Source organism: Fusarium oxysporum, chromosome 15 (assembly GCF_000149955.1).
Source record: "Fusarium oxysporum f. sp. lycopersici 4287 chromosome 15, whole genome shotgun sequence".
Taxonomy (NCBI): domain Eukaryota; kingdom Fungi; phylum Ascomycota; class Sordariomycetes; order Hypocreales; family Nectriaceae; genus Fusarium; species Fusarium oxysporum.
In genome coordinates, this window is record NC_031000.1 from 1,317,759 (window position 1) to 1,335,068 (window position 17,310).

The 17,310-nt window shown below is 49.3% G+C and overlaps 5 protein-coding genes across 5 annotated transcripts; 3 read left to right on the forward strand and 2 right to left on the reverse strand.

Annotated features, from left to right (window-relative positions):
• Positions 1 to 917: 917 nt before the first annotated feature.
• FOXG_14401 (uncharacterized protein) lies at positions 918 to 3,395 on the forward strand (the record flags this gene model as incomplete). The annotated part of the gene is made up of 4 exons (XM_018394463.1): positions 918 to 1,005; positions 1,309 to 1,321; positions 1,414 to 2,835; positions 3,167 to 3,395. 4 exons carry the CDS (start codon positions 918 to 920, stop codon positions 3,393 to 3,395), a joined length of 1,752 nt encoding a protein of 583 aa, XP_018254619.1.
• A 1,707-nt stretch (positions 3,396 to 5,102) lies between these two features.
• Positions 5,103 to 5,782, reverse strand: FOXG_14402 (uncharacterized protein; the record flags this gene model as incomplete). Its single annotated transcript, XM_018394464.1, has 4 exons — positions 5,103 to 5,316; positions 5,359 to 5,562; positions 5,616 to 5,636; positions 5,754 to 5,782. 4 exons carry the CDS (start codon positions 5,780 to 5,782, stop codon positions 5,103 to 5,105), a joined length of 468 nt encoding a protein of 155 aa, XP_018254620.1.
• Positions 5,783 to 10,836: 5,054 nt separating this feature from the next.
• On the forward strand, positions 10,837 to 12,667 carry FOXG_14403 (uncharacterized protein; the record flags this gene model as incomplete). Its single annotated transcript, XM_018394465.1, has 6 exons — positions 10,837 to 11,328; positions 11,378 to 11,652; positions 11,713 to 11,959; positions 12,025 to 12,067; positions 12,123 to 12,332; positions 12,417 to 12,667. The coding sequence occupies 6 exons, from the start codon at positions 10,837 to 10,839 to the stop codon at positions 12,665 to 12,667; spliced, it is 1,518 nt and encodes a 505-aa protein (XP_018254621.1).
• Positions 12,668 to 13,450: 783 nt separating this feature from the next.
• Positions 13,451 to 15,223, forward strand: FOXG_14404 (uncharacterized protein; the record flags this gene model as incomplete). Its single annotated transcript, XM_018394466.1, has 3 exons — positions 13,451 to 13,664; positions 13,783 to 14,522; positions 14,585 to 15,223. The coding sequence occupies 3 exons, from the start codon at positions 13,451 to 13,453 to the stop codon at positions 15,221 to 15,223; spliced, it is 1,593 nt and encodes a 530-aa protein (XP_018254622.1).
• A 534-nt stretch (positions 15,224 to 15,757) lies between these two features.
• Positions 15,758 to 16,848, reverse strand: FOXG_14405 (uncharacterized protein; the record flags this gene model as incomplete). Its single annotated transcript, XM_018394467.1, has 3 exons — positions 15,758 to 16,102; positions 16,152 to 16,712; positions 16,816 to 16,848. 3 exons carry the CDS (start codon positions 16,846 to 16,848, stop codon positions 15,758 to 15,760), a joined length of 939 nt encoding a protein of 312 aa, XP_018254623.1.
• Between the last annotated feature and the right edge of the window lie 462 nt (positions 16,849 to 17,310).

Sequence of the window (17,310 nt, forward strand, 5' to 3'; positions counted from 1 at the left end):
GGACGTTGCCCCGATTAAATTCAAGCTAATCCGAATCAGGAAAATATCCAGAGCTTGCCTAGCAGGCGCATTCAGACCCGAGTTGTCGGTCCGACACATGCCACAAGCCGTGCTGTGGTGGCGCCCGGAACCACATACAGCCACCTTGCGGCAATTATGTTCCATACGTGGTTGGAACGAATGCAGCCTTGGCCAGACTAGCGTTAGGAAGCTGTGTCCACCATACTACGGCATAAGCAAAATATATTTTTTTGCCACGATGGCCATTGAGCGAATGATAGGATTCGTTATCAGCAACGGGCCAGTGAACTTTACCTGCAGGTCTTAAATCAGCTTCATGTCATCAACTCCCATTTTCCCAGTTTGCTCAATGTTTCTGGTCGGAGATTCGCTACATGATCGTCGCATGAATGTGGGCTTGGCGAGACCCTCAAAGGTCCATATCGAGGGATGCAATAGTGGTTGTATTTGGCAGGGTCAAGAATGATGAAACCAGCAAAGGAACTAACCCGGGCAGGGAATGTATATCGCTTCACTTCGAAATCTCATCAGAAATTCATAATGACTCGTTAGTCCTTGCATTTGAGTAGTGGAGGATGAAGCAAGCAGAGACGAATATCGACTTTGGTCGCTATCAGTGTGACATTCTGCTCATTGAACATATACAGATTTCTATCTGCGCACGAGGGTTCCTGGAACTGTGTGCATTACCCCACTTCCACCCCCCACCCCGTGAACAAGAATTACAGCACTCCACGACAGCAAGTATGGTACTTCAGCCAGGATTCTGTATTTGGCTGCGCCACTCGGAGCATTCCCTCGGATCTCAACATATATTCCCGCGGATTTATTAAGTGGAGCCGAACCCGTGGTTGAGTGCCAATGGCAAGGTTCGGTTTTATACCTAGTTTAGCGAAATGCCGCGACAGGCGTGGGGCGTCACTCCACTAATAAAGTGGCGTGCAAGCCCCGACAATTTGGGAGAGTGGTTGGACCCTTGTGCTGGTAGGACTGATAAAGGAACCTTAGTTTCAGCTCTTCGAAGTTATCACAATTTGGGACGGTACTGTCCGTTCAACCCAGCCTCAATCGAAATTCTGCTCTCTAATCGTTCAAGGACCTCTGCGATAAGTATGACTGGACTGAAGCCTTCAAAGATAAACTTCGAGCATCGGCGTCTTGGTCAGCTCATTGGTTGGACACGTGGACATGATATTGTGCAATTCCGCGGTGTGCCATACGCTACTATACCTGGTCGTTTCCGCCAGAGCGCCTTGCTGAGTGACCTACCTACTCATCCGTTCGCAGCTACCAATCCAGGGTGAGTGAGCCAGCACCAGCCCTCGTCAGCTCTGTGGCGAGGATTCATGTTGCGCGATCCTGTCAAAACTGAAGCTCATAAATCGATTCTAGACCAACGTGCCCCCACCCAGAACAGCCATACTTTGAGTATTGGGAGGGTCCTTTACCAGACGAATATCCGGATATTGAACCTCCAAAGACCAGCGAGCTCGAATGCTTAAACCTGAGCCTCACCGTACCAAGGTCATGCGTCGAAGATCCAAACCGCAAAGTGCCCGTCTTAGTGTTCATACACGGGGGGGCTTTCGTTGGCGGAAGTCACGCAATTCAGCTATCTGGCCGTGAAGTGTTTGACGGCACCGACTTAGTGCGTCACAGCATTAAGCTCGGCAAGGATATTATTGTTGTTGGTATCAACTACAGGGTCGGCCCGTTGGGATTCTTAGCGTCCACACAGTTGGCTGATTACAACAGGAAGTTTGGGGAGGATATCTGCAACTACGGCTTACACGACCAACGGAGAGCTCTGGAGTGGTTGTCAGAACACCTTGCGGGCTTTGGCGGCGACCCAGACAACATCACTATACAAGGCACCAGCGCTGGGGCCTCGTCCTGTCATTACCAGTCCATCTTCCCAGAGCGTAAATTTAAACGTGCGATTCTTGCAAGTGGAACTTTTTTCGGGTTAGGGGCTTTGCCTCTCGACAGGCATCAAGCGATCTTTGATCGGCTGTCGGGAATTGTCGCCCCGGGTGTCTCCTCTGATGACGCCCTGCAGTCGCTGTTACTATGCAACTCCAGGGAGCTCACTCACAGTACAAGTTGGACCGTTTGCCATCCACTCATTGATGGCTCCCATGTCTCTAGGAGCTTGCTCTCTGGGGACTCTTATGTCGATGGCCCTCCAGAAATCATGGTCGGTTTTGCTGCTTTTGAAGATGAACTTGCGGATCTCTTCATCAACGATCCATTGACAATGAAGCCAAAGTCGGACGCGCAAATTTTAGAGAGCTTCAAGTCAATCATCATGGCGAATCAAGTTATTGCAACTCCGGAAACATTTCCGTTTGATAAGCCGGATGTTCTTCAGTCCTATGATATCAGCAGTGCCGTCGAAAGGCCATCCAACAACCTTAAACATTGGTCGCGCCTTATAGGAAATCTTTTGTTTGACATTACAAGCGTGTACACGGCAACCACTTTCGACAAACATGGTGGTGACGCGCGAGTGTGGCTATATCGTTACGACGCAACTAACACGTATCCCAAAAGCCACTCGTACCGTGTCGCGCACCACGGCGTAAACGATTTATTTCTCTTCAACGTGGCGCCTGAACACATTCCGCTTGAGGACCAACCTTCTTGGAACGCTACTGTAGAGCGGACGCAGAGAGTGTGGATTGACTTTGCCAATGGAGAGTCTCCATGGACACCGTGGCGACATGAGTCTTCAGTGGAAACGATTGGAGCAGCTGGGCCAATCTATACGTTTGCAGATAATGGCCAAAGCCGTCTTTATGATACTATGGAAGAGTGTGTTGGCTCGAAAGTAGCTCAACAATATCAGTCTTTGTTAAGATCGAGTCGCCTCTGGAACAACAAACCAAGCCAATGTTAAGATCAACATGGCAAACAGGCTAGAGACTAAAACCAATAACTCGCTACATGGTGGCAAAACATATGCAGGCGGTTCAAGTTTGATCAGTAATTAGAAGGCACAAGTCGTGACGTATTTGTCTCCATGGCCTGTTTAGTGACTCTAGCCTCTGACAATATACTGGTGCTGGTTTGCATAAATTTCATCCCGCGGCATAACAAAAAGCGGGTCCACCATTTAACCATTGTCTTGCTGTGACTTTTATAGGCGTACGGAGATGTATGGATATTGGGAGTTAACAGAAATCAGCGTCATCTACATTTGCACGACCCGCACTATTTTCAAGATCCGCAAGCACGTTCACGAGCTGGACTCAGACTACAACCTGAGATCGGTTACCAGCTCCGAATTCACCACTTACAACGGGGCTGAGTCCACAAGAAGAATAGGCGGCGATGTCAGCCTGTCCATCCACACCCGTGTCGTCTACCAGTAGACGACGACTGCCGTCAAGCTCGTACCGAGTCGGCCACAAAGCCACAATTCGGAAGCCTTTGCTCGGCATCGAAGTTATGAGTATAAAAACGCCGCCTGGTCGTACTCCAAATGCGCCGTGCACTATTTTGCAGCGATTTTGATAACCTGGAATTCCGGCCAGTGCGAACCGCATCTACTCTCTGGTCCACAACGGTCAGTCTGTTGCGCCGGTCGCATACATGAGCGCCTTTGTGCTGCCTTTGTAAGGCTTCTGGAACAGTATCATCTATGTTGTCATGTCGTGGGACGCCTGCAAATAACTGCTCCAGGACATCAAGCAGAAATGTCAATATATCTGTGTTAAAATAACCACCGAAACCAACAGCGTGAACCGTTCTAGAACCGGGTGCGTTTAGGAAGGGCACATGAAGCGTCGTGTTGCGAAAACGAGCTGCTATCCATCTTTGGTGGACGTACAAATGTAACGGCTTTCGCTGGACCCGTCTATCTACACCCAATGGCATGCAAAGGTCAGTCCTTTGATGCGGCAATGCTGCGACGGTACAAGAGCACGAACAAGGTCGAGTGTGACTTGGATAAAGCGATTGTTTATAAGGATGAAAAGAGAACTCCTAAGGATAACTCTTACTGATACTATTTACACAATAAAGTGAGACATTCGTTAAGCGGGGGGTTTCACGTAGTTCCCTCACAAATGCCAGCCAGCAAGAACGGACATCGAGTTCCCTGCGCAGGCACTTTGCCAGAGCACAGCTTTCACATTCAGAGCCAACATGAAGGAGGCGCGTCCGGAAATGAAAGCTGATATGGTAATGTACCAGAACCCAGGAGCGCGAAATTATGCTCGTGTTATTGATATGCGAGCCAACTGAGACGTTCAGGGGCCAAACAGAGGTCACCTTCCACCTCCGCTGTTTGAGTTAGAAGTGGCGGATGCGGCAAGGCAGCGAAAGCGAGATATCAATGAGCAAGAGGCTAGGGTGGACACGCGACTTTGCTTTGAGACCGCATGACAGCACAGTCGAACGATCGACTAGAACTCAATGGCTCCGAATCAGGATAGTTTAGCCACACTATCAAAAGAATATATTGCCGGCAAAGGCATATAATATTGAATGATAACTGCCAAAATAAAGGCCCCAAGGATGTGTAGATCCCAAGTGGTGATTCGCCCCAGAATTAAAGTACATTAGAAGATACGTGCTGCCCATGTAATACGCATATGGTGGTCATTAGCTGTGCAGGTGACATGTTGTTTGAAAGGCCAGAGCAGATTATTGTATGCACATTATCAGCGAGTATAATCACTGACTAGTGTTTGCGATCTCAGTATGTCTCAACTCGAGAGCTTGGTAGCTGCATGGTAGGGTCGTTGAATCCGACCTTTGGGCCAGAGTACATGTCGCAAACTCCAGAGGTGAAGGCGGGGATCTGTCCAATGGTAACTCCCGTGACAAGAGGCTGGTACCGAAAACACCATCCATTCTCAGGTTGTAATCCCTTTGCTTGCTGCAACTGCTGACTACAAGAGTTCGCATTGCTTTGCGACTTAACTGAGGAGGTGTCCTGCAAACTGCAGGCGGGAGTAGTGGGAATTGGGTGACTGTAATTGCCGTCCTGGATTACGGAGCTATGTTCAGAGACAGCAGAGAAGCTAGCTGGGCTACTGCATATGGGGGTCATGTTTCCGATGTTGTAAGGCACCTCAAAGGGTCGGTCGCTCAACTTTTTGTCGTGGAATGTGGTATGATTCAGGAACAATGGTGTTCAATGTGGCGACTGCAGAGTGCTTCTGGTCTATGACATGGTATGGCTGCCGGCGTATGCCAGCAGGTTGATGAGCCATTTGCATATTGGCGTCCTGGCTGTTATATTCTTCGGCTTCAGCGCGCATACTCTGCCGGCGGTTCACTTGTTGGCTTATGCCGTATTAGTTTACAGGGTGATAAACATTGACAAACGAGGAGGCAAGGTGCATCGGATAGCCATGAGCCAATGTGGAAGGAGTGATGACCTCCTGGATCGGCCAGTCCATTTGACTAGGAGTGAGAGGAGAATCGCCGATATCTGATTCTGAGGTACAATCAACAAGAATCTCGTTGGATTCAGGGCCGCCTTGGTGGGATCGTCGCTGGTGTTTAGCCATCGTAGTCTTGCGGCGGAAGCTGTTATATTTTGTCAGAATCAGAAACCGCCTTGAACACAGATGTCAACTCACCTTTGCAAACATCCATCGTGGCTGCATTTGTATGGCGACCTGTCAGTGTGGATGTGCCGGTGGCGGGCAAGAGATGAAGACTATATTCAATGTAACTTGAATGATCCTATGCCAGAATGAGAATGGATCCCAACTCACGTCAGAGAAACGGTTCCCGCATCCGACATGTTGGCACTGGTATGGCTTCTCGCCGGTATGTGTACGGATGTGGACAGTCAAGGCACTGCGCTGAATAAATCTCTTGCCACAGCCGGGTGTTGCGCAAGTGTAAGGCCTCTCATTTGTGTGAGTTCGGTAGTGTCGCTGCAAGTCTGACGGGCGACGAAAACTCTGTGGTGCGTGGTAAGTATAATATTTTTTGTCGCTGGATTTCGATGTGATAGAGTACAAACCTTGCTGCAAGACTCCACTCACAATGCAAAGTTCGAGTCGCAGGGTTACGAATCCCCATTGTGAGAGGTAATGGTTTTGATCTAAGTTGAGTGGTGTGTCTAGTAATGTATGTGAGAAGTTTCGAGAATGCTGCTGCAGACGCTGGCAGGTTGCGCGAGAGAGCTCGGTATCGTCACCAGCACAGAGTAGCAGAACTGTGTACAGATAGCACCGTTATGTGTAAACCAAAAAGAGACCTGGGAATCTGCTTCTCGTTGATTCGTTTTATGTTTCCTTCTTGCGTGCCCAAGACTTGCCAGGAGTCTCCGTGAATTTTTATCCGTGAGGCGATTGGTATAAAAAGTGTTGTAGTTTTGGCAAGAGCATGAACCTGTTTCCTACCGAGCAATGGGGTTGGCAAGTATTACATGTAATGGCAAAGCATATGAAAGACAATGATGGGGAAGACACCAGGCCAAGTGAAGGGGGAGATGTCTTCCGAACGAATGTTCAGGGAATGACAGGCAATCTGTATTCAAGGATTGATAGTACTGGTGGACTAACAAGATGGCGAGATGGGGACGTGGTATATGATCGCAGATAGCGAGCAAGGATTTCACGAAGCCCGTTTTTGACATTACCAGTGCAGTGTGCACCGGAACCTTCTGGTAGCCCGCCATCGCCATTACCACGGCGAGTCAACCCGCACTGTCCTGGACTAGTTCCAAAATTCATATTAAGCACATGGCTCTATGGCTCCCTGCCGCATGGCGACCACCGGTCTATCTCACTGTGTCTGCTGAATCATGTCTTTGTCATCCACCGCTAACCGAGTCAATTCTAGTGCAATACCACCCTTTCCTCAGAGGCCACGCACATATGTCAGGAAGCACAGAGTAGTTGAGACATGTCAATCTTACCACCGTGGTTGGAAATCACCTGGAAATCAGGATGACAAGCACCAGACCCCACACCAACGAGGAAGGCAACATATGATTCGCACGTGACGATCAAGATGCGTTTTGGCTGATGTTGAAGACAACGGCTTTATTCGAGGGTGTCCCTTGTCTAGCCGGAGTAGTCAGACCTGCAAGAGATACTGTTCACCCGGAAGGGACAGGCAGATGTCACCATGGAACCAGCGCCTGTTGCAGAGACTGGCGCGGCTTATGCGACAGGGAGCAGTTTTTCGGTTCTGGCTGGAGTGGCCATTTTTGGCTTCGGAAATGATTGGATGCGCCGAACCACCCTCTCTTTCTTCCGATGAACTGTGGATAACGACTCCACTGCATTCGTGCAGTGATGACGACGGTAAGATTAGGGTGCTTTCGTGGGCAGTCCCGATGTTGGGCGTATGTGCATTGAGTCCTTTCCACCACTGCTTTTTGCTGCGTTTGCCCTCTAATCCATTTCATACACATCGTCACTTTAACAAGCATCCCTCGGTACCCTCTTAACGATCCTAACTTTTCCTGCATATTCAAATGTTAGTCTAAAATTGCATGACTTGGTATCAAGGGATGTCGACTACCACGGTCTTGGCAAGATAGCTTGTAAGGACTTTGGGGTCTGGCAACAGCCAATTCAAGCTGTCTCTGGGGAATTTTCTTTTTCAGCGGCCAACTACGAATTGTCGGCCAAAAATGTGACTCCTTGTGTGTGTGTGTCGTAATTGGGCTTCATTTTTCGGACTGAGGCATCGACTGTTCAGGCCGCTGGAACAAGGATTTCAAAGCTCAAATTGCTACATATTCCAAATGTTACAGTAAAGTATTGAAAGGTATTATTAATATGTCATTTAGGAGGATCACGAGTGTTCCTGTTTCAGAGTTAGGAAAACACGGTCCTATGTAACAAACGCAATATGGCCACATTGGAGAATGAACCAGTTATGAAACATCTCATACCAAACCATACGATTATTATCCAATCTATCGATATATTTGATGTCTATCCTGACAATAATTACAATTGTCCGACCCGCACACTGCAACGAGACGTGAGCAATTCCAGAAGCATTTACACCGTAACTGTTGGCGCCCTGGCCTCTGCGACGATGAAGGAATTGTTGTAACTGATGTCGAGACTTTGCTAACGTGTCCTATATCCGCAGTGTAGGTTATGCACTCTAGAGCAGATGACCCTTAGTTAATTTTCCACGTGCCTCAGAGTACGCGATTATATTTTCTGTACCTAATGGGATCAGGCAAGTTTTTTAAAGCCCTAGTCTTCGGGTAAAGAGGCTGATACTTATTCCCAAACCACTCTGTGGGAAAGTTTACTTTTATACTCACTTCGTGACAGCTCCAAGATGACACTGAGGACTGGTATTTGAAGCCCAATTATCCACACTATTTGAATCTGAAAGCGATAAGCCCTGCACATAGATGTTGGTCACCCCTTCATATAGCCATCCGCAATTCCCCACATCATCAACCATTTCGTCTACTTCGACGCTTGATGGTTCCAAGAATTATCACTCAAATGGGTTCTAATCCAGAACGCTCTAGGCCTTCCTCCCACGCACTCGCAGATCAGACGGTTCGGGCAGTGTGTGCCTGCCGTCAAAGGGGATCACGAGCCACTGGAAAACATTGGATGCAGGCTTCTTTGAGAAGAAACCCTGCTATTCGGACACAGAGGTGCTATCACAGTGACTCTGCATGTGTCAATGGCGCCTGAACTCAGGTAATTCGACCTTGCTTTAAAAGTTTCTACGTCCCGTGATCCAGGCCTAGTAAGCCAGAGAACAGGTACAACATGGATGAAGCAGGCATCATAGAAGGTTTAGTAGAAAGTGGCTTGGTTGTTGGAAGTTCGAAGAGACGCTCTGTTCACAAGAAAACGCCTCGTTCAAGGGCCTGGACGTCCTTTATCGAATGCGTGTCGGCTACTGGCCGAGCACTAACACCCTTGGTTATATTCAAAGGGAAATCCGTTCAGCAACAATAGTTTCCACATGATTTAAGTTACTTCAAATATTGGCAATTCACAGCGACCAAAAATGGCCGGACTCCGGACCGAACTGCAGTAGAGCGGCTTCAAAAGATCTTCATTCCCAGGACCCCACCATCTGACCCTTGCGAGAGAAGATTGATAGTTCTAGACGGCCACGGAAGCCATGAGGCTGTGGACGTCATGTATCTATGCTACCAGCATCAAATTCACCTGCTGTATCTCCCTCCTAGCACATCACATGTACTGCAATCTCTCAATTTTTCTGTCTTCTCACCTCGCAAGCACTTCTACCGCAAAGAGGTCATATTTCTGAGCCTTTTGATCGATTAAAACCCTATTGGTAAGCAAAATTTCCTCCTATGCTATCAAAAACTCGTGAAATCAGCAGCGGCCTCTGGCCAGTATTAGCCGCAAAACCTCTTTCAAGCCGTCTCCTGCTAGAGAACAGCAACAAGGGTAAGAGGAATGTACCAAATGCTACCGATGATTAAATTCACCATTATCAATCGAATGTTGGACGTCGGAGGCATCACAGGTCGCGTGGCCTACTCCTAGGAAGTCCAATGATCTTATGGCTCCGGTACTACATTTTAGTTAGCTAGAAAGCGGTATGCCTACGAAACGATTGCTCTTCAGGAAGGTTACAAAAGAGTTTGACAAAAAGGGTAGCCTTCTTGCAAAGGCTCAATTAAATATTCAGGCGCCAGAAGCACAGCTAGAGGCTGCCAGGCCGAAGAGAAGGAGGAAGGTAGAAACCAGACCAAATTCGAAGTTTGCTGAAATTAAGGCAATACAGCGCGCGCAAGAGAAGACTGATGTCGCTGAAAGTAAGAAGGAAGATGGAGAAGAATCAGAAGTATCTGATGATGAGGAAAATTTGTTGTAGTTCAAACTGAGTAGGCCAATAAATTAGGATACATCGGTGGGCTTTTTTGGGTGGCACATATGAGGCGGCCTACAGCTATGTGCAGGGACTTATACGACCATTCATTGCTCAGTCATCGTGAAACAGACAGTCGGTATCTGGTCCTTGCCTTTTGCATAGCATCTTCGTAGCATTAATCAATAAAGTCTCAGTTTCATTCGAATTGGAGAGTAAGCTTGTAGTAAATTAATAGAAGCTGCTCTGAAAGTCGAGCAAGGCGATTGCAACATTAACAATTTCTAGGACAGTCCTCTTTTGAACCATCTTTCGGGCTACTCCGTGAGAAGGTATGACAGGTACAATGCGATCGAAGCCCTTCGGTGGGGTAAACACTGAGTAGAAGATTTACCACGCCGTCCCCCCAAGCAGCGCAAATTCTTGAGAGTGGTGCCAAGCTCATCAAGACAGTGGTGCATGATGCTGGTATACGAGCACTTGAGTGGCCGCCCCGTTTCGGATCCGCTGCCAGTTCCGCAGCCGTGGTAATATTCCCACTTGCACAGAGCACGCATTATTAGTGTTTCATGTGTATAACCGTTTGAGAGCAAAAGCTCGTTGGTGCGCAACCGCGCTCTCTGTCGGCTCCGAAAAACACAACCCTTCTGATTTGTGCTTGTCCAGCCACCAGCTTAAATCTACGGCACTTCACCGCAAAATGACCATTTCCCCGCGGCCAACTGCCCCTGCAGCGGGGAAAGTTTGCTTGGTCCACAGGAAGAAGAGTGGATGTCTCAGACTACTACCGCCCAGTTGATCCCGACCCCAGTTTCGTTTCGTACAACCCCGGTCAGAGCTGACCATCATCTGAGTGACTATAGTTAACTGGCGACACTGGTGCTCTCGCCCTAAAATATATATTCCCTCGCTGTCTCGTCCATTTTTTCTTTGACTTTCCTCTCGAATCCCTCTTCAACCCTCACCCACTCTCCCTGGTGTTTCGCAATCTGTATCATCTCGGTTGCTACCATGTCTGGCCCTCCTTCGCGCATCCGGTCCATTGTAGGCCATTTACGACCGCAGACTCAGTGTCAACCTCAACCACCGCCGCATATTCACCATCTATCCCCCACCTTCTTCCTCGAGCGCGCCGCTGCTGTCGAATCCAATGCGGATGCCATCTTTCACATAACAACCAATGGTGTCGCTGTTCGCCGTTCATACCAAAGTTTCGCGGACCGAGCCCGTGGCCTAGCCTACTATTTCAAGAAATACAACCTAACTCCCATTGGCATCTTAGCACCCAACACACCGGCCTTTCTGGAGCCAGTTTATGGTATTGTCGCCGGCGGCGGCGTGATTGTTCCTGCCAATTACCGGTTGCAAGAGGACGATATCGCCTACATCTTTGAGTTTGCTGAGGTAGATTGTATCATCGTGGACAAGGAGTTCGAGAACTTGCTTGGTGCCTTTACGAGGAAGCATCCTCAGGTGCCATTGATTGTTGATCTGGCGAGTAGGGTAGTCCCACTCGGAAGGAAAACAAGTGCTAATCCCTCTGTTCCTGTAGGACACCGATGCCACTGACGGTCCCACATGCGAACCGTTCAACCAAGCTATTCTCGAGGGCCTGGCCTATGACACAGAGCAAGGTAGCTACGCTTGGGCTACTTTGCAGTCAAATACCGAAGATGGCATGCTGGCTATTCCGTTCACATCTGGCACAACATCACGACCCAAAGGCGTCGTCTACACTCACCGAGGCGCATACCTTGCAGCTGTAGGAAATATTATTGAATCTGGCCTCAACCACGGACGGTACCGCTACCTATGGACTTTACCTATGTATTTACAACAAGCTTCACCTTGCAAATCGTGAAGTCGAGGTTAACTCTTCCTTTTTAGGTTCCACGCCATGGGGTGGACGTTTCCCTGGTCGGTTGTGGCTGTTCGAGGGTTGAACGTGTGCCTTCGAAAGATAGACTACCCACTCATCTGGAAGCTGCTGAAAGAAGAGGGAATCACGCACTTTAATGCGGCTCCAACCGTTAATACTCTGCTGGTAGCGGCCAAGGAGGCTATAAAGCTCCCACATCTAGTGCAAGTAACTGTAACAGCAAGCCCGCCGGAGGGCCATCTCTTTGAACAGATGGTAAGGCGAGCTCTTGATGTCGCTGACATGGGATTTGCGTATACTAATTTATGCTCCTTGTCTAGGCAAACCTTAACCTCATGCCTGTTCACGTTTACGGAATGACAGGTGAGTATCTCTGAGCAACATGGCACATGTCAATGACAACCGCTAACTCTGTTAGAAACCTATGGTCCCATCACGAAAAGCTATCAGCTCCCGGAATGGGAAAGTCTCCCCGCTCAGCAAAAGTACGCTAAGATGGCTCGCCAAGGCCATGGTTTCGTAACAAATTTGCCCATTCGCATCATTAAACCTAATCAACCAGAAGGTATTCTTATCGATGTTGCCAAGGACGGTCAAGAGATTGGAGAAATCATCTTTTCGGGAAACAGTAGTTTGGGAAAAAAAGGATACCAAAAAGCTAGCATGGGTCTCCCATAGCGGCATGTCCTGTGTTGCGCATTACACTCCGGAGACTTGGCTGTCTGGCATCCCGGCGGGAGCGCACAGATCCTGGATCGCGCCAAGGATATCATCATATCTGGTGGCGAAAACATTTCTTCCGTGGCGCTGGAGAGTATGCTCGTCCAACACCCGGATATTCTAGAGGCTGGTGTTGTGCCAATCCCAGATTACTACTGGGGTGAGAGGTCAAAGGCGTATATCACGGGGAAGATCAAGAAAACCGATTTATGGAACTGGGCTAAGAAGGCGCCAAAGGCGTAAAGTACCGGGGGGGGGGGAGTTTTCAGCCGTAATTGATGCTCTTTCATATCGGAAGTCACCAAATCCGGCCATCTCAATGTTTCATGATGACATTGTGCCTCCGGTCTGAGTGAAGCTTATGGCGGTACTTTGGCCCAAGAAGGTGCAAAGCAGTCTATTTGCTCTGGACATGGACATTCTTAAAATTCATCGGAGATGTGCTTGCCCTCTAAGATATTTCCACCCGGCGTAGTTTATTTGAGATTGTGCTTAGGCTTAGGCAGTAATCAGCAGCCTAGGGAAATACGCGCCCTCCAACCGACAGGCTGCATGGTAACGTCTCTCTGTCAGTGGTTTTGCTACTCGTCTTGCGCGCACGCTGCAGCACAAAAGACCAGGTGGCATTCGGGCACCCAGTCTTTACCCGGTATCTAGCCGCAACTGTGGGCAACGTCGCCCATATCATAATGGTTCCTTGTTGGAAACTAGATCGTCAAAGATGGGTCGATAGCCAGATGCTTCGGTTGAGTGCATGCCGATCCAAATATGAGATCGTGCCGTCTAACCTGCTCTGGACAATTGCCGAGCGGGCCTGGCTTCTGTGCAGCCTTGAAAGGCTGGGTATGACTTTCGGGTTTGGCCCAGATGGGGTACTTCCAAAATGGGACTGAAAGTGGCTTCACATGGTAGTCAAGACAATAAAAGAGTGGTGCCCAGGGTTCCAAGACAAAGATGAAGCAAGTGACGCCGACTCCCTGCAGCCGCAAACAATCGGTAGCAAATTCCCTTGTCCGTTCACTCAGAATGGGAGGCTATCACTTCAAACACGAACGCCTTAGTGAAGTTATTGGGCTGGAACGTGGAACGGACATCGTACAGTTCCGCGGGATACCTTACGCCGCCATCCCAGCTCGATTTCGGCAAAGTACTCTGAACGACACTCTGCCCTCACAACCTTTTGATGCAAGACAACCAGGGCAGGTTTACAGACCCTCGAGCTTTTTGGGTGGAATTCCCGGTTGGCCCTTGATATCTTCCAAAAACAGCCCATTTTGTCCTCAATTGCTCATTAAACCCGTTGCCTTTTGGGACCAACCGCCAGGCGAGGACTACCCCGTCCTGACCGCATCCAAAAGCGACTGAGTACGGGTGTCTGAATCTTAACATCACCGCTCCAACCGGAGCTCTTGAGAACGCAGAAAATGACAAGGTTCCTGTGCTCGTGTTCATTCATGGAGGCGGCTTCATCTCCGGATCACAATGCATCGCCTTCAATGGCCGAGAGATTTCTGACCCTACGAACTTGATCCAAGTGAGCCGTAAGTGTAATCAGGCTGTCATTGTTGTAACGATCAACTACCGGGTTGGTCCGCTGGGTTTCCTTGCATCAAAAGATTTGGTAACTTACAACAAGACACACGGTGAGCCTGTGGGAAACTATGGGTTACATGACCAGGCTCGGGCCCTAGATTGGGTCAGCCGGTTCATACACGGCTTTGGTGGTGACCCAGGCAATATCACGGTTAATGGTACCAGCGCAGGAGCCATCTCGACACACTACCACACGCTGTTCCCGGACCACAAGTTCAAACGCGCCATCCTCTCCAGCGGAACCATCATCGGCCTGGGTCCCCAAACCATGGATGAACACGAAGCCAACCTTTCCAAGTACGTGGAGGCCGTGCCCAACTCGAACCAACCAAACTGCACGACAGTCGAGCTCTTGCAGTCGGCGCCTGTGCAGGAGCTTGTGACTGCCGTGCCAGCTTTCCTTTCATACCCCTTAGTGGATGGCCAATGGGTAACGCGAGATGTTCGGAACTCGCTTGCAATCGAGAATCCACCAGACATTATGATAGGGAGCTGCGCGTATGAGGTAAGCTGTGGCCCAGCAGCCGTGCCATAAGGAGGTCGAAGCTAACACACCAACCTTCACAGCAAGATGTCAGCGAGATGCTCCTAGAACACGCCACAACAACAAAAACCTTGTCCGATGACAGGTTCCTTCTTACTGTCAAGGATATTCTCTCTACAAACGGCATTTTCCACGATGCAGTAGACCTATTGATTGCCGACCGGGTCATACGGGAAGCATATAATATCCGGAGGAACGACTCTGCCGATTTACAGAACTGGGCCGCCCTCATCGGAGATATCACGTTGCGAATTCCTCTGGTCTTCATGGCATCCCTCCAGCCCGACCGACCAATGCTCATATATGAGATTACCGCGACCAACCCTTTCACTAATAGCTCTATGCATTACCAAAAGGCTAATCATGGCATCAATGACTTCCTACTGTTCGATGTCGCCGAAGACGCGGTCCCAGAGAAGCATCTGGAGGAATGGCGGCGCGCTGTAGCGGCCCTCCAGTCTGTATGGTTGGACTTTTGTCATGGACTGACGCCTTGGCCGCCAGCCAAAAGCTCTGGCATAGGCTTCGGCCCATTTTACAGAATCGATAATACTGTTGGCGGAGCCGTGTGTCAAACTTTGGACGAGCTGGTCGGGAAGCCAACGGTCAAAAGATGGTCAATTGTTTTGCGTCAAGCTCGCAAATTCCAAACGCAGAAGTAGCGTGCGTCGTAGCTGATGGGAGAGTCTGCAGGAGGTCAATATAAAAGTCGCATAATACACATGCTTACGTTGCCATTGGGCATGGCATATTTGTTGGTCCACAATGTTCAATGGACTTTCCAATCTCAAAAGATACAGGTAGGCAGGTGTCGCGAAAAACTTTCAACTCACTAATGCAGCTCAAGCATTCTTGGGGTGCATGTCGTCCTGGAGATCCCGGAAGTGGTATTTGGAGCTGGTAGCCGGCCTGCATGAATTCGCACTACCGAGGGAAACAGTCGCAGGACAAAGCTAGAAGAGCGACAAATTTGCAGCAGTACCCTGCTAGAACCCCATGTAGGAGACCTGGGACTCAAAAGAGGCATGACTCGACGAGGATGCACACCCGCAGCTACACCGCAGATATACGTCGTTGAAGCCCGCTCGCAGTCTCGTTACAGCTATTGCATAAATGCGTCTTGATTTCTGCACTCGTCTGAGGACTTGAGATAGTAACTTTGCAAGAAAACGAGATACTCTATTAAGCTAGGCAGACTATTGACCAGAGCGCCCCGTTACCCCTAACATCCAGCCCAAGGCTTCGTTGGCGTCTGCAACAAACTGTATCGAAGCTTCAAGATCAGGCAAGGCGATGAAGCCGTGAGGATAGCCCGGATAGACCTTCAGTTTCATGTCCACGTTGTGGTCTTCCAGAGTCCTGGCGTACATCAACCCATCGTCTCTCAACGGATCCAATCCAGCCACTTGAATAAATGTCCGCGGAAGCTTTGACGACGAGAACGAGTCACTCATGTTGTCGGGTGACCGTTCTGGGGAGTCCTCGTCAGGCGCGTACAAACTATTGATAATGTCCAGATCCGGCGACCTGAGGACCGGAGACTATGAATTGGGCTCTAGCAAGCCAAAGGTGCTTGTACTTTTCAGGTACATGCTTTTCAGACATGAGTATGGGAAAGATAAGCCACAGGCCCGTAATTTTTTGTCGCAGCGGGTTTACGGTCGCCATATGGGTACTGGTGACTGCTAGGTTACCACCGGCTGAGCCGCCACACACAATGAAGCCTGCTGACGGATCAGCCCCAATGCTTTCGGCGTTTTCTGTGACCCACTCCAGGCCGTCCCGAATATCGTTGCCTGGAATCGGGAAAGGGTGCTCTGGTGCAAGCCTGTATGAGAGCGCAACGACGGTTGCCCCGTGTGTTGCAGCGATGATTCGGGCAAGCGATGCCAACTGTAGGTTGCTGCCAAGGATGAAGCCACCGCCGTATATCAACACGATAAGGGGGCTACCTTTCGAAGGAGCGCCTGGTGAGCGGAAAATCCTGGTGCTACTCTGGTGGCCGTCGCGAGTGGGGATGAGAACTACGCGGTCTTCGACTCCGAAAGATGGTGCGGACTCATACGCCGCTTTCTCAGAAGAATCATTTTGGTCGCGTAGCTTCCGGATATCTGAGCAGTCTGTGGCAGGTAGTGGAACCTTGCTCATGATCTGAACCGTGGTCAGCGGTCACTGGTGCGTTTGTATCAGTCAGTATCGACGCCCCACGACTTACCTGGCTCAGTTCTAAAGCGTATTAACCCAGGCGTAATACCGCCTCAGGGGAGTTGTAGTCTTGAATGGACATTGTGAGTAGGGTTCCGTCGAGGTAATTTACCGAACGGTAATTTACCTATCTGACCAAGGTTTTTGACGTCAGAAACCTCGAGGTATTTTGCATGTCAAAAACCTCTCATTGGCCAATGCCCATTTCATCTCCACTATTTTCCATATCGGTCTCTTCCCAACCCCAGCCATCCACAACAATGGAGTCTTGGAAGGCGTTTTCTATCTTTATCAGCCAAGCAACGTCAACTGTCTCCCAACCATTCGGTTCTGCCGGATTATCTTTGACCGTCTTGAGCCTCTTTAGCACCCGACTGTTCATATAGATGAAAGTGACCTTATCGGTGCTAAGTGGACTAAGCCGATTCCGAAGCTTACAATGAAGGTAGTTCGTAGCACTAAAGGAACGCTGTGAAGGAACAGAGCGCAGAAGGGAATTTGGTGATAATTTGTGTGCTGCATCGGTTATTTGACGCGCTAAACC